Raw genomic sequence first — 14,791 nt, 5'->3', positions numbered from 1 at the left:
ACAGAGACAAGAGCTTCAAGTTAATGAGGAAAATGTATCCAAAATCCTGACTGAAACAGGAATATTAAGTTTCCTTAATATTAAGTTTCCCACAGTAGACTGGCAACACCTTTACAATGTCTCAGCAATAGTATCTCATGAAACTTTGCTTTCTGAAAACAAAACAAATAAAAATGACCGATTATTCACTGAAGAAGACGGCCCTACCAATAGGCAGTTTCCCTCTCAACACAGCAAATGTTGCTTGAAAGACAAAGATTTTCTGCAGTGCAGTATAAAGGATTTATTATTACAATATTATTACAACATTACACACTAGAAAAGCTGTTAAATATTGTAGAAGAACCACTGTATTTCAAATGTTTTTCTACTTGATTTTAACAAAAACAGACCACAATGAATTCAATTCATCTAGCCTAGAACAGTCATAGAAATGAGTGAAGGGCTGTAAGGTTATCTGTGAAGAGTTAGGTCCTCATGGTCTTCAGAGAACAGTTACCTGTTCTGCTCAAAAAAATATCACCATTTAGGCAGACTGCTGAAGAATCCTGGAATGGGTTGGAAAGGACCTTTTAAAGGTCACCCAGTCCTAACCCCTGCCTACCATGGCAGGGCCACCTTCCACTGTCTCAGGCTGCTCCAAGCCCAGTCCAACCTGGCCTTGGACACTTCCAGGAATGGGGCAGCCACAGCTGCTCTGGGCACCCTGTGCCAGGGCTTCACCACCCTCACAGGGAAGGATTTCTTCCCAACACCCCATCCATCCCTGTCCTCTGGCAGTGGGAAGCCATTCACTCCAGGCCCGTGTCCAAAGTCTCTCTCCAGCTCTGCTGGAGCCACTTTAGGCACTGGAAGGGGCTCTTGGTCTTCCTGGAGCCTTCTTTCCTCCAGGCTGGATGCCTCCAGTTCTCCCAGCCTATCTCCAGAGCTGAAGGACTCAATCCTTCAGAGCATTTTCTTGGCCTTGCACTAGGCCTTGTTGAACTTCAGGAGGTTCCCCTGTACCCTGAGAATGTCTAAAAACCACTCAAGTATCAGAATAATGCTGTTTCCTGTGGTTTTTGCAGTATTTCAAAGGAGTGTGAAGTGACAGCATTCACTCTTCTCCGGGTATGAGAGCAAATGCTGTGTCCTTGCCTGCTGAGACTGGAAGGCAGAGGAGTGGGATTCCCTTTCCTATGAGCTTGTCCAGAGGAGAGGAGGACATTGCCCTAAGCAGTTAATAAAGCATTTCCTCATAGTTTGCTCTCCCCTGCTGCTCTTGCTCAGTCAGGGGCTGAGGGATGAGCTGTCCTTCACCTGTCTGGAATATCTCCACAATCACTGCTCAGGGTTTTTGGAGGCCTTTGCTATTGGAAGGCTCTGCAGTGCAGATTTACTGATGGTTCCATAGGCCTGGGAGTAGCTGCCCATGGATGCCCTTGGATCACCCGCAGCTCCCACATTTGCAGTGATCTGGAACATCTTTTTACCGGGCTTCAGAGGGGGACGAACGTCTTTGCTGTGACACTGAGAGTTTCTGGGATTCTGTGTGAGAAAGAAAAGCCAAGAAAAGTTAATAAGCTGGAATCAGCTTTCTGGAGTGCAAATAGGACACAGGTTTGGCTTTGGTCAGTACTATCCTCTCAGGAAACAAACATGAACTCAGGGCACGTGTAGGCTGATCTTCTCACTCTTCTGCTCTTCTTGTCACAGAAAATTGGTCACAATTCCCTGAAGATCCTTCCAAATCCATTGGTCATGTCTACATCTGCATGTGCAGCAAGCTCCACAATCCCATCTTGGGGAATTAATGGCTTCTCTTTCTCTCAAAGCATTTTGGAAGGGATTCCAAATCAGAGGGGCTGAAAGGTGGGCTACAGGTGTGCTACTGGAAATGCTTGAAGGTTTCTGACAACCTGGACTAGTGGAATGTGTTCCTGACCATGGGAGAGGGGTGGAATGAGATCAGTTTTTAGGTCCCTTCCTAAAAGGGCAGTCTGTGATTCAGTGAATTTGTGCTGCCTCCTTCCATACTCTTCCCTCTGTCATAAGCTTCCTCCATCACCTCTGCAGGTGCCAGCAGTCACCAGGCAGCAGAAGCCAGCTCAGGAAGGAAAAAAGCAGAAGCAAGAGGTCATTAAAGAACCCAGTGAGAGGGAGGACTTTTCCAAGGAGGCATAGCCAAAACCAGGGAAGAGGGAGGAGCACAGAGGACAGGACTGACACCCTCACAGCTCAGCAACAGCAACCCATTGGATCTGCAGAATCATGAAATCAGAGAATCACTAAGGTTGGAAAAGCCCTCTGGGCCCACTGAGTCCAGCTGCTCCCCCAGCACTTCCAAGGCCACCACTGACCCCTGTCCCCACGTGCCACATCCATGTGGCTGTTAAATCCCCCCTGCCCTGAGGCAGTCTGTGCCAGGGCTACACAGCCCTTGGCAGGTGAGTTTTTTCCAGTATCCAACCTAAACCTCTCCTGGAACCACCTGAGGCCGTTTCCTCTCATCCTGTCACTTGTTTCCTGAGCAGACCCTCACCCACACCTGGCTGCATCCTCCTGTCAGGGAGCTGCAGAGAGTGAGAAGGTCCTCCCTGTGCCTCCTTCTCTCCACAGCTGCTGCTGTGGCTCCAGACCCTCCTCCAGCTCTGTTCCCTTCTCTGGACACACTGCAGCCCCTCAATGGGGCCCCTCCTTTGTTGTTGGGAAGAGCCCAAACTTGCCCCCAGGACTGGAGGTCCCTCAGCAGTGCCCAGCACAGGGGATGGTCACTGCCCTGGGTGTCTGGTCACTCTGCTGCTGCTACAAGCCAGGTGCCACTGGCCTCTTGCCCACCTTGCCACACTTGGTCTCATGTTCAGCTACTGTCATCAGCACCAGCACCAGGTGACCTTTTCCAGCTTTCCAGCCACTCTGCGTGGAGCACTCCAGGGAGTTGCTGTGACCCAGGTTACCACAGGTAAGGGCTAGAAGTTAAGCTACTCACATTGTAAAGGTTCTGCACACTTGTAGGAGAGAGCCGAGTGTTTGGCCACGTGATTTGTCTCCCTAGTTTCTCATTGCTGGAGATTCTGGACTGTTGAGGTGGTGCAGAACAGTTCCTGATCCCAGCACCAGGATTTGCATTTCCTGCAGAAGGAAAAACATGAGAGAAAGTAGGAAAATCAGAAGAACACAGAACACATTGACTGAGGCAGGGACAGTCCCATACTCAACACTCATTCAACAGTGTTTTGTTCTTATGTCATTTCCCTCCCACACTTCCAGCCCTTCATTTTACCATGCAAATTCCCTTCATTTCCTTTACAGCCCTCATGCTCTCTTCCCCACACCAACAGCCCAAGGCGGGTTACACCCACTGTAGGAGGGTGGTACCTACTCTGCACAGTGGTGTGTGTGATGGGGTTGTACATCACCACACTAATCTGTGATCTCTGACCCAGAGTTCTGGCCAAATCCTTGCTCTGGCTGGACCCTGCTGGTTGGGCCCCAGCTGTGGCTCCAGGGTGCACATGTGAAGGGTTTAGCAGAGGGGGTGCTGGCTCTTGGTGGTCTTTCCTGGTGGGTGCAGCCACTGAGCTGAAACCTGGCAGAGGTGTGCTGGACTCAGACTGGCTCAGCTGAATGTTTTCTCTCTGCCCTTGCTCCTTTGGAAGGCTCTTTGACTTCTTTTCAAGGATCATCTGCAGAACATAAAAGCTAGTTAGACTTAACACAGCAATACAACAGAAAAATAAAACATCAAAACAAAGAGGAATACTTATAAATATCTGCAATTTATTTTACAGGGTAAGTAACAAGTATAATTTTGGAGCTAGATGATCTTTAAGTACCTTTCAACCCAAACTATTCTGTGAATCTTTCTCAGACATCATGCTTCAGAGATTTTTCTTTGCCCTATGGGAATTTTACATGTAAAGGTCTCTCAAAGATTAGGACAGTATGGAACTGATCAAACACACAGATGTAAATGTGCCAGCAGGTACAGAAAGCCCAGAGAACACAGAGACAAGACAATGACAGAATTTGTTAAGTGTGTGCAAGAATGACAGGTTACCTGGAGGATTAGGATTGGGGAAAATAGGATGAAAATACCTCATATAATTTATTTCTATATTCTGCCACAGACAGCTGGACATCATCACCCAAAGGAAGGATCACATCAAAATCCAAAGAGGGCTCCCTGGAAGGACAGTGGAATCTGAGGGAATGAGAACACATAATGTAATGCATGGAAATTACATGACTGGAAACATTATTAAAATTTAAACAGGATTGCTAAACAGTCTCGTGTAAATAGGGTTGGAGAAAACAAAGAATTAGCTTTGCCATTTTTTCTGTAATACCTTTAAAGAAAATTTGTGCTAAGAGCAGGTTTGTAGTGTCTCAGAAGACATCAGGGAAAGCTGCACACTGGTGTCACTCTCACCTGCTCACGTAAGGATGCTGCAGAGCCTCCTCTGCTGTGAGCCGTTTGTCAGGGTTAAAGACCAGAAGTTTCTTCAGCAGATCCAAGGCAGGCAGTGGAGTGGAGGGTGGGAAAATCTCCTCAAATGCTTGTCGCTGCCTAGAAATCAGAAAAAAATACAAAAGTTCTCAGTGTCTCATCTCCAGTGAAGGCAGGTGTGACAGTTCCAGGATCATGTCAAGGTGACACCAGGCACAAGTTCACTCACAAAGTGTGTCATAATCACTGAATCCTAGAATAGTTTGGCCAGGAAGGGACCTTAAAGCTCATCACTTCCCAGCCCCATGATCCCACAAATCTAGACCTGAGATTATAGAAACATACTTCTCTGTAATTTACAGAGAAGATAAAATTTAAAAATCCGGTTTTGCATTTTGAAATCCTAAATACAAATGTGAACATAATGAAGAAGAAAGTATCTTGAAAAAAATCAGTTTTAAGCACCAAATCTTACTTATATTTTAAACAATTTTTATTTAAGGAGACAACTTAGAGCCCCTTCCACTGCTGTAAGAGGCTCAAAGGCAGCTGGAGAGGGACTTTGGACAAGGGTGTGGAGTGAGAGCACAAGTGGAAAGGGCTTCCCACTGTCAGAGGGTAGGGTTAGATGTACTGGAAAGGAATTATTGCTTGTGAGGGTACCGAGGGACTGGAATGATTTCCTGGAGAGGCTGTGGCTGCCCCGTCCCTGGAAGGCCAGGTTGGATGGGGCTTGGAGCAGCCTGGTCTAGTGAAAGGTGTCCCAGTCCATGTCAGGGGGTGGAATGAGATGAGCTTTGAGGTCCCTTCCCACCCAAACTGTTCTGTGGTTCCGTGACTTCAGGGTCCTGCATTAGATGATCTGAGACACACTAACACCTCAGGCTTACCTGGAACTCATGTGCTTAATAACTGAGGCCTTGTACTCTGACTGCAGAGCCAAAATATCTGCAAGAATAAAAACATACTGTTACTGCCAAGAAGAGGATTAGCAGAGCTGCACAGTTTATGAAGGAAAGCCAATACTTGATATTAACCTAGGAAATTATCCACACAGAACTCGGCTGGAGATCTATGGAAGGGGGATGGAATAATTACAAATTTTCTAAGCTGATTTTTGAATTCCTCTTTATTAATTTGTACACTTCATAAACTTGCATTCTCATAGCAACAGATGCAGAGCACCATCACCAATATATGAATTTCTAATTTTTCTCTAACACTAACATTCAAGTTGAGGATTTTAATTCCTTTGGAAAGGTGCCAGAATGAATGAGATACCTTATTCCCTGACCAAGCCAGGCTGCTTTCTTCCACTGAACCCCTTGTCTAGATCCCTTTCCCCACAGCAGGGTCCTACCTTCTGGGGATGGAGCAGGGATGACCCTCAGGATCTGCTCTATTTGGTTCATTGTTGATGTTCCAGGAAAAAGAGGCTTTCCAAGTAGCATCTCTCCAAGAATACAGCCAATGCTCCACATGTCCACACCCTTTGTGTAACTACAAACAGGAACAGAACAGAGATAGGATGAAATCAAGCAAATATTTTCCTGTACCTGGTATTCACATCACCTACATTGATTTATTCACTAGAAAGCGTGCTTGGTGACTTCTCAAATATAAATGCTCATAGGTTTGAACTATAAATTGAATAACATTTGGGAATCATGAGACTGGCAAGCATGAAACAGAAGATTTAAAGTCTAGTCTAAGAAACTATAAAAGGAAATATATTACAGGGAAATGCTAGAACAAGGTAATATATTAAAGGTAATGCCAGAACAAGGTATTATATCCTTTTCATATGACCTAGAATGAAGATATACATTGTTCTTTGGTCATAATGTACGTACAAAGTAGTTACAATTACTTAAGAATTACATTTTTAAGCAAAGTAAATGCCAAACAGTGGGTATAAGACAGTTTGCAAAACACCCACATTTAAAATTCGGGATACTACCCACATCTATTTATTGACTTTTCTGGTTTTTCATATTTAATTTTTTAAAAAAGGACTAAGCCTGACTAACAGCAGCTGGTTTAACATTTGATTAGGGAGTATTTCATGAAGGTCTATCGAAAAACGCTGCTTCAATTTGGAAAAGAGGATTCACATTCTCAAGCAGATTTTGTAAAGTTGTGGCTTTAAGGGAGAAGATGTAAATCTGCTGGGAGAAAGGGTGACAAGCAGATGAGCTGCTTGAGTATGTCCATTGACACTCTAAGAACACAGGAAGGACGTGTCCATGTTCTTAAGAGGTTTTTGTGTTGCAGAAGTTTAATTGTACACTGAGAAAACAGACTGCTGACACGACACTGCATCTGGTGACACTGACAACGGAAAGACTGAAGACCTTTAGACAGAAAAATGCGCAAGTGAAGTGCCAGGCTCCCGTCCCCTCCCCGGCTCACCGGCGGGAGGCCAGCAGGATCTCGGGCGCTCGGTACCAGCGCGTGGCCACGTACTCGGTGAGCGCGGGGCTGGGCTGGGGCTCGCCCCGCTGGCACAGGGAGCGGGCCAGCCCGAAGTCACACAGCTTCACACAGCACTGGCCATCCAGCAGCACGTTGGAAGGCTGCATGGGACACAGCACAGTTAATGAGCCCCTTTCTGAATAGCAGACTATCAAGGTTTTTCTACTAGTCTCCTACTTGTACATTTCTTCATACATCTCCTACAGAGACAGGCTGAGACAGCTGGGGCTAGGGGGAGAAAAGCTCCAGGGGAAATCTTAGAGCCCCATCAAGTGCCTAAAGGGATGCCAAGAGAGCTCGCGAGGGACTTGGAAAGCAGCCTGGACAGCACAAGGGGAAATGGCTCCACACTGGCAGAGGGCAGGGTTAGATGGGATATTGGGAACTGGTACAGGGCAGGGTTAGATGGGATATTGGGAAGGAATTCTGCCCTGTGAGAGTGGTGAGGCCCTGGCACAGGGTGGCGAAGGAAGCTGTGGCTGCCCCATCCCTGGCAGTGTCCAAGGCTGGACAGGGCTTGGAGCAACCTGGGATAGTGGAATGTGGCCCTGTCAATGGCAGGGGGTGGGAATGGATGGGCTTTGAAGATCCCTCCCAACCCAAATCAATCTGTGATTTTATTTCGTGTTCAACAGAAAACTGGAGTGAAGGATACAGACCATGACTGAAATGTACCTTCTGATCCCTGTGAATAACATTCCCTGAGTGGATGAATTTAGTTGCCTTCAGAAGTTGGTAGAGAATGTAACATTTGTGGATGTCTTTCAGCACATTCCCCTTCTTAATCACAGCATGTAAATCAGTCTCTGTAATATACCAGTAATATACTGACATCAGTAAATATCAATAGTACCATGAGCATTCCCTATCAAAATGATAACAAAGAAAACTCCTAAGAGAGGCTGGGTTTGAGTGGCTGCTGCAGTGTTGAGTCTCACCCATGGACTCGAAGATGAGGTAGATGTCCTTGTCATTCTCTGCTGGGATAACATTGAGCAGCTTGATGATATTTGGATGTTCTCCAAATTCCTGCACAGGGAAGAGACCCAGCTGTCAAAATCATGTGTTTTGCTTGTGAATCATAAAAAGGAACAATAACCTATTTCAGTTTGTATTACTGTCTAGATCAAACATTAACCTGCTTTTTCCTCCATTAGGTTTCTTCTGAAATAAACTTTAAAAAAGGATTTAAGTTGGTTCCATAGTAGGAAACCAGTCAGTTAATTTAAAAAAAATCTCTGTTAAATGAGACATTAGTTCTAACACTCCCTCTATACCATTTATAATAAAATCCAATCCTCTTTATACACCTCACATTTCCTACTGAAACAAAGAATTGTGGCATGAAAATAGATCATAGCTGTCATCAACATTCATAGTTAAAACCCCAAACAATCAGAACACGTCAATTTGAGGGCTGGCTCAGACACTCACAGGCTGCACTGAGGAACTGACTGCATGTGAGGCCATCCTCACATTTCTGCAGACTGACATTGACATTTCCCATGACTGACATTTGACAGACTGACATTTCCCATGACTGACATCATGGGATCATTAAGTTCATCCTCAGCTTTAACAGCTTTTATTTCTCACTTCTCTGTAGCCAGGGACACCGTAAACACTTCATAATACTGTGACATTTCATAATGTGTAACATCCAAGAAAGCTCCCAAAACAACACATTCACCTGTGAAAACACACTCACAACACAGTGAGACATGGCCAGCCCATCACACACTTTATTTTCATTCTGAACACAGCCACAAAACCTATCCACAGGATCTAAAGAAGGTTTTTACCCAGAAGGGAGCATTGTTCTAGAGATGCAGCTAATTCTGGACTTGAGTGCTATTTAAGAAGGAAAATTCCACTGTCTCACACTGCCTTGCCCTGGAACTGATAATAGAAAGTAATGACAAAATATCAATCTGTACTAAAAAAAAACATGAAAAAAACCTTGTCAGGGCCAGTTCTATTGATCTTTGCTTAAAGAATAATAATGCTACTAACACACTTACCAAAATGACATTCTAAAACTGGCCTAAAATACACCTGTAGATCTACAACTACAGTGAACAGCAAACACAAAACCTGCAAGCAATGACCAGAGCATCACAGAATCATTCACACCCCAGATTCTACAGCAACTTCTCAATGAGAATAATTGAGATACACAACATAAAACAATAACCTAGTCCATCAATTGACCTTGTGATCTACATCAAGACTGAACAAAACAATTATTATGCAGACAAATAAATTAAGACAAACATGCAGTTATGAATAATGGAGTATTTTTCACATCTTTTCCTTTCTGAGCTCTTAGTCTTGAACCTCAAGAAAGAGGTTTAAAATAGGAGGGGAAGCTAAAATTCTTAAAGTCTATTGAGCACCAGAAGTTATGGAGTATGGGCTGAGCAGCACATTAACTTCCCTCTGCCTGCCCTCCGCTGCCAAGTGACTCTTCCTTTCCTTCAGAAGAAGTATCCTTTTTTCCTCTGCTCCTACTCCATCCATTCATTCCAGGAGTGTTGCACCTTCAGAGATGATCAAACTTCTAAGGTAGTTCACTTCTAAGGAACTGTTTCTATTTTTAGCTTTAAAGTTTGCAACTTCTATTTCAGGCTTTAAGAATGGCTAAAAAGTAAAAAAAAAAAAAAACAAAAAAAAACCCCAAACTCTTTCCTACTTAAACTTGGCAGTCTTAGGAAACACCTCTTCTATGAGCCCTGCCTCACTTGTGTCTTTAGAAAATCACAAGTTATAACAACATTATTCCAAAATATTGATGTTTCTACATGGTAAGTCTAAGGAGGAGTGGACAGATAACTGGAATACCACTGATAAGGTAAATTATATCAAAACAAGTGTAGTCTTAAGTTATTCCTTGCAGAACTTCCCTTTTTCTTTTGGTTAGATTATTTTAAGTAATTAAATTGCTTACTGCATGATGGAGGAAAACAATTTTGGAGTGTAAATCCCTCTCTTACCCCAGCCGTCCTCCAATCATGGCAGTTAAAATGTAAGAGAAAACAGTTTCTATCACAAAGCAGCAATAAGTGACAGAAGGTGCTGATGTGCTCTGCAGCAGACACAGTACTAAAAATGGGGAAAGAGTAAAAACAAGACTAAATGTTTCATTCAGGTGAAAGGCTCTTTGCCAAGATGGTGCAGAAAAGAAATTGAAGACTTACCAACACTAATCAATGACTGCTGCATTTTGGAAAAGAGTAGGAAGAAAATACTTCGACATCAGAGATAATAAAAAATCAGAGAAGAGGGGGAACATGGACATTACCTGCAGGAACATAATCTCTCGAAATGTTCTCTAGAAATAAAGAAAAAACAATTTATTATCACCTCAAGAGAACAGCAGAACAGAGATGCAGTTCAATGACAGGGTTAAATCCACTCCTCTTTTATACATGCTCTTTTATACATCCTCTTTATACACAAAGCTTGATATTTATTGCTTGTTTTTATCCCAATATAGCTGCAGACTATATTGTTATGTGCATAATTATCATCTTTCAGAGACAAGTGTCCTGAAACTACCTATGGAATCCCACCACATCTCAGAACACATCAGGACAGTAATTTCTCACCTGAGCATCTGTTCTGTTCCTGAAAGCATCAAAAATCTTTTTGACAGCAACTGTTTCTCCTGTCTGGCGGTCGGTTGCTCTCCAGACGATGCCGTAGGCCTGTGGAGAAGCAGGACAGGTGAGCAGAGTGCTGACACCTGCACGCAGCCCCGGCCTGCAGTGGAACCAGAACGTGCCCAGTGATGGACGGGAGCAGAGGTGATGGGAGCCACATGGAAGATAGAGAGATTAGGCCAATGAGACAGACTCAGGAGACACACTGAGAGGGTTGGGGTTGTTCAGCCTGGAGAAGAGAGGCTGCAGGGAGACTTTACAGCTCCTTCCAGCGCCTGAAAGGGCTCCAGCAGAGCTCAGGAGGGACCTTGGACAAGGGCCTAGAGGGACAACCCAACTTGGAACAGCTTCCCACTGCCAGAGGGCAGGGTTTAGATGGGATTTGGGAACAAATCCTTCCCTGTGACAGTGGTGAGGCCCTGGCACCAGTTGCCCCAAACAACTGTGGCTGCCCCATTGCTGGAAGTGTCCAGGCTGGATGGGGCTTGGAGCAACCTGGGACAGTGGAAGGTGTCCCTGCCCATGGCAGGGGGGTGGAATGAGCAGGCTTTAAAGTCCCTTCTAACCCAGAATGTTCTGTGGTTCCAGGACTCTGTATGGAGAGCAGCCCTGAGAAGGACTTGGGGGTGCTGGTGGACGAAAACCTGGCAATGAGCTGACAACATGCACTAGCAGCCCAGACTGCCAGCCATGTCCTGGGATGCACCAAAAGGAGGACAGCCAGGATTACACAAACCAGAGGATCGGGGCCAGCTGGTGCGAGGCTGTGACAGGCAGGTCCTGTCAGGACCAGTCTGATCTTGGTCTGATCTCCAGTCAGATCAGTCTGATCTCCCTCTGTGACAGTGTCACCTGGAAGGGCTGCATCGATGGGATGGGATGGGATGGGATGGGATGGGATGGGATGGGATGGGATGGGGGATCCAGAGGGATCTGGATGGGATGGGATGGGATGGGATGGGACGGGACGGGACGGGAGGGATGGGATGGGATGGGATGGGATGGGATGGGATGGGATGGGATGGGATGGGATGGGATGGGATGGGATGGGATGGGATGGGACGGGAGGGATGGGATGGGATGGGATGGGATGGGATGGGATGGGATGGGATGGGATGGGATGATGGGATGGGATGGGATGGGATGGGATGGGATGGGATGGGATGGGATGATGGGATGGGATGGGATGGGATGGGATGGGATGGGATGGGATGGGATGGGATGGGATGGGAGTGCTGCACAGGTCAGCAGGGCCAGGGTCTTGCTCTTGGGTCACAACAACCCCATGAAACATGCCAGGCTTGGGACAGAGTGACTAGGAAGCTGGAAAGGCGCTGGTGGTGCTGGTGACAGTGGCTGAACATGAGCCCAGGTGTGTCCAGGTGGCAATGGCACCTGGCTGTATCAGCCATGGTGTGGCTGCAGGTCAAGAGAGATCATTCTTCCCCACGTCTGACCTTGGTGAGATTCCCAGCTGGAGCACTGCACCCAGCTTGGAGCTGCTCAGTACCAGAAGGACAGGGAGCAGTTTGAGCAGCTGCAGAGAAGGGCCACGGAGCTGCTCCGAGGGCTGGAGGCCCTCTGCTCTGCAGCCAGGCTGGGACACCTGGGGTGTTCAGTCTGGAGAAGAGAAGGTTCCAAGGACAACTCACTGTGCTCTTTCAGAACTGAAAGGGGGGCGGTGAGAAGGATGGAGAGAGACTTTTTACCAAAGTCTGTAGTGACAGCATCCCAGAATTGCTGAGGATGAAAAAGCTCTCCAAAGCCACTGGGTCCAGCCACTAACACAGCACTGTCAGGTCCAACACTAAACCTTTTTTTTTTTCAATTAAAAGCTATGTTGTCTGTTAAGGGAACGGAAACTTTTACTTGAGTTTCCCCTATTCTGCATGACTGTGATACTTGCAAATGATGATTACTCAGTGTCACTTGTGGTACAGATCCAGTTTTTTTATTTTAGGCCATAGATTTGAATCTGGACTTTCCACAGCCTAGGAACTGCTTTACCTTTGCACAAAGGGATCACATCCTGCTCAGACATGCCCACTTACTGTTTAAATACTTGTACAAAGCAAAAGAGCTGCAATGTATGATTCTAGTGATTAAACACTCATGTAAGGACATCAAGACAGATTTCCCAGTAACGTGTGGATCTGGAGCATGGCACCAGAACCTTTCCCATGCATGAGGCAGTACAAACAGTTGCACAAGTACCTCAGGTAAGTGCTACAGTACTACCCTACTGGCACCTGGGAAACAGACTCGAGTTGTGCCAGGGGAGGTTTAGGCTGGATATTGGAAAAAACTCTTCTGCAAAGGACTGTGCAGCCCTGGCACAGACTGTCTCAGAGCAGGGGGGAGTCCCCATCCCTGGGGGGATTTAAGAGCCACGTGCATGTGTACTAGGGGACAGGGTCAGTGCTGGGGGAGCAGCTGGACTCCACAGCTCAGAGGGCTTTTCCACCTCAGTGACTCCTTGACTCTGTGAACATAATGAGGGAAATACTTAAATACTTGTATCAACGCAACTAAATGATAGCAAAGAGCTGCCGGAATAATAAAGCAGATAACTTGGGAGAGTTTAGAGACTGTCTGAGGAGACACATCTTAAAAATTACAATTGGGTTATGTATAAAAATACGTTTTATGGAGAAGATATTACGTGATGCAGCATGATCTGAAGTGATGGGGTTACAGTAAATGTAGAAAGATTTGGCAGGCACAGAGAGAATGTACTTTGAGACTCAGATCTATTTTACTATTTACTTTTCACAGTCCCCCGGAGTTCCCCTGGGTCACCTGGAGCTCCCAGCGGGCCCTGAACGACAGAGAGAGTTCCCACGGGCGTCTGAACTCCCAAACACCCCCTCAGCTTCCCCGGGCCGCCTGGAGCCCTTACAGTGTCCTGAACTCCACACGGGCCCCCAGAGCTCTCATGGGCCCTCCAAGCTCCCGCGACCGCCCCAGCTCCCCCAGGCCACCCCAGCTCCCCTAGGCCACCCCAGCGCCCCTAGGCCACCCCAGCTCCCCCAGGCCAGCCCCCGCCAGGCACTCACCCCCTTGCCCAGGCGCTTTTTGATCTCGTACTTGCGGCCCACGAGCGGCTCCACCTCGGGCGGGCTCATGGCGGCGCCTCCCTGTTGGCTCCCGCTGCTATGGCAACGGTCCGGCGCACCGCGCATGCGCGCATCGCCGCGGCGCCCGCCAGGGGGCGCCGTGAGCGCGGGCGCTGAGGGAGGAGAAGAAGCGCGGGGAGGGAGAGGAGAGGGGAGAGGGGAGGAGAAATGTGCTTCTTGCAGGGAGAGCGGCTTGGGGCACGGAGGGACAGCACAAGGGGAATGGCTTCCCACTGCCAGAGGGCAGGGATGGATGGCATATTGGGCCACCCTCTGAGCGTGGCTAGGCCCTGGCACAAGCGCCCAGAACAGCTGTGGCTGCCCCTGGAGCCCTGGAAGTGCCCAAGGCCAGGCTGGATGGGGCTTGGAGCGGCCTGGGACAGTGGGAAGTGTCCCTCCATGGCAGGTTGATGGAACTGGACGAGTTTTAAGGTCCGTTCCAAGGTAAACCGTTCTGAGAGTAAATGATACTTCTTTGGGGTTTTTTTCCCCCCAGTTTTGATCCTTCCTCTCTACCCCTACCCAATTCCAATTTTCTGATGAGGCTAAAGTTTATTTAATGACTTTTCAGTGAGAGAACACTTTTGTCATGTTCTCTAGAGCTTTGCTTTTTTCCCTTGTGTTTTATAGCAGTTAGAGAAGATTTCTGATCCATGTCCAAATTAGATGATTGAAATCAAAATTCCCAAACCGAATGCACTCACTAGATACTATGTTGTGACTTTTTAAAAATGAGGATATATGAACATGGATTTAGTGCAACGGATTTGTATGACTGTAAATGTTTCTCTGAGATACAACTTCAGTTTTGTTAGTGAACTGGCATGCAGGGATTTGGATTGCTGGTATATGCTTCCATCACTGACTTCATTTTGTGTGCAGGTTTCTTTTATATAATAACGAATTCTGACTCTTACAAAGAGGCTTATTCCTCTCAGCCCATTATTTTTAAGAAACTTCGTTCAGTTTAGTTTTAAATGTTCATTTAGGATTCCTGAAGGGACTCACTAATTCCTTTAGGCTGAATTGTTTCTGTCTACTGGGATACATTTATCTGCCTTATCCTGCTCATAGAGACATAAAGCTGTGTGTGTGCACTTAGCAGCAGA

At 46.5% G+C, this 14,791-nt stretch overlaps 1 protein-coding gene across 2 annotated transcripts; it reads right to left on the bottom strand.

Annotated features, from left to right (window-relative positions):
- Positions 1 to 268: 268 nt before the first annotated feature.
- Positions 269 to 13,729, bottom strand: MAPK15 (mitogen-activated protein kinase 15). Of its 2 annotated transcripts, XM_064407131.1 has the most exons (14): positions 13,654 to 13,711; positions 10,513 to 10,611; positions 10,206 to 10,235; positions 9,898 to 10,006; positions 7,843 to 7,933; positions 7,580 to 7,710; positions 6,842 to 7,005; positions 5,790 to 5,929; positions 5,320 to 5,377; positions 4,412 to 4,549; positions 4,078 to 4,183; positions 3,362 to 3,665; positions 2,969 to 3,111; positions 269 to 1,527 (listed from the first exon to the last, which is right to left on the bottom strand). In XM_064407131.1, the coding sequence occupies exons 1-14, from the start codon at positions 13,689 to 13,691 to the stop codon at positions 1,321 to 1,323; spliced, it is 1,758 nt and encodes a 585-aa protein (XP_064263201.1). In that variant the 5' UTR covers positions 13,692 to 13,711; the 3' UTR covers positions 269 to 1,320. The 2 variants fall into 2 exon arrangements, with proteins under 2 accessions (XP_064263201.1, XP_064263202.1); XM_064407132.1 differs by lacking the exon at positions 9,898 to 10,006 and having other exon boundaries at positions 13,623 to 13,729.
- Between the last annotated feature and the right edge of the window lie 1,062 nt (positions 13,730 to 14,791).

The sequence above is a fragment of the Passer domesticus genome, unplaced genomic scaffold (genome assembly GCF_036417665.1).
Source record: "Passer domesticus isolate bPasDom1 unplaced genomic scaffold, bPasDom1.hap1 HAP1_SCAFFOLD_81, whole genome shotgun sequence".
NCBI lineage: Eukaryota > Metazoa > Chordata > Aves > Passeriformes > Passeridae > Passer > Passer domesticus.
This window is presented reverse-complemented; position numbering and strand designations above follow the sequence as displayed.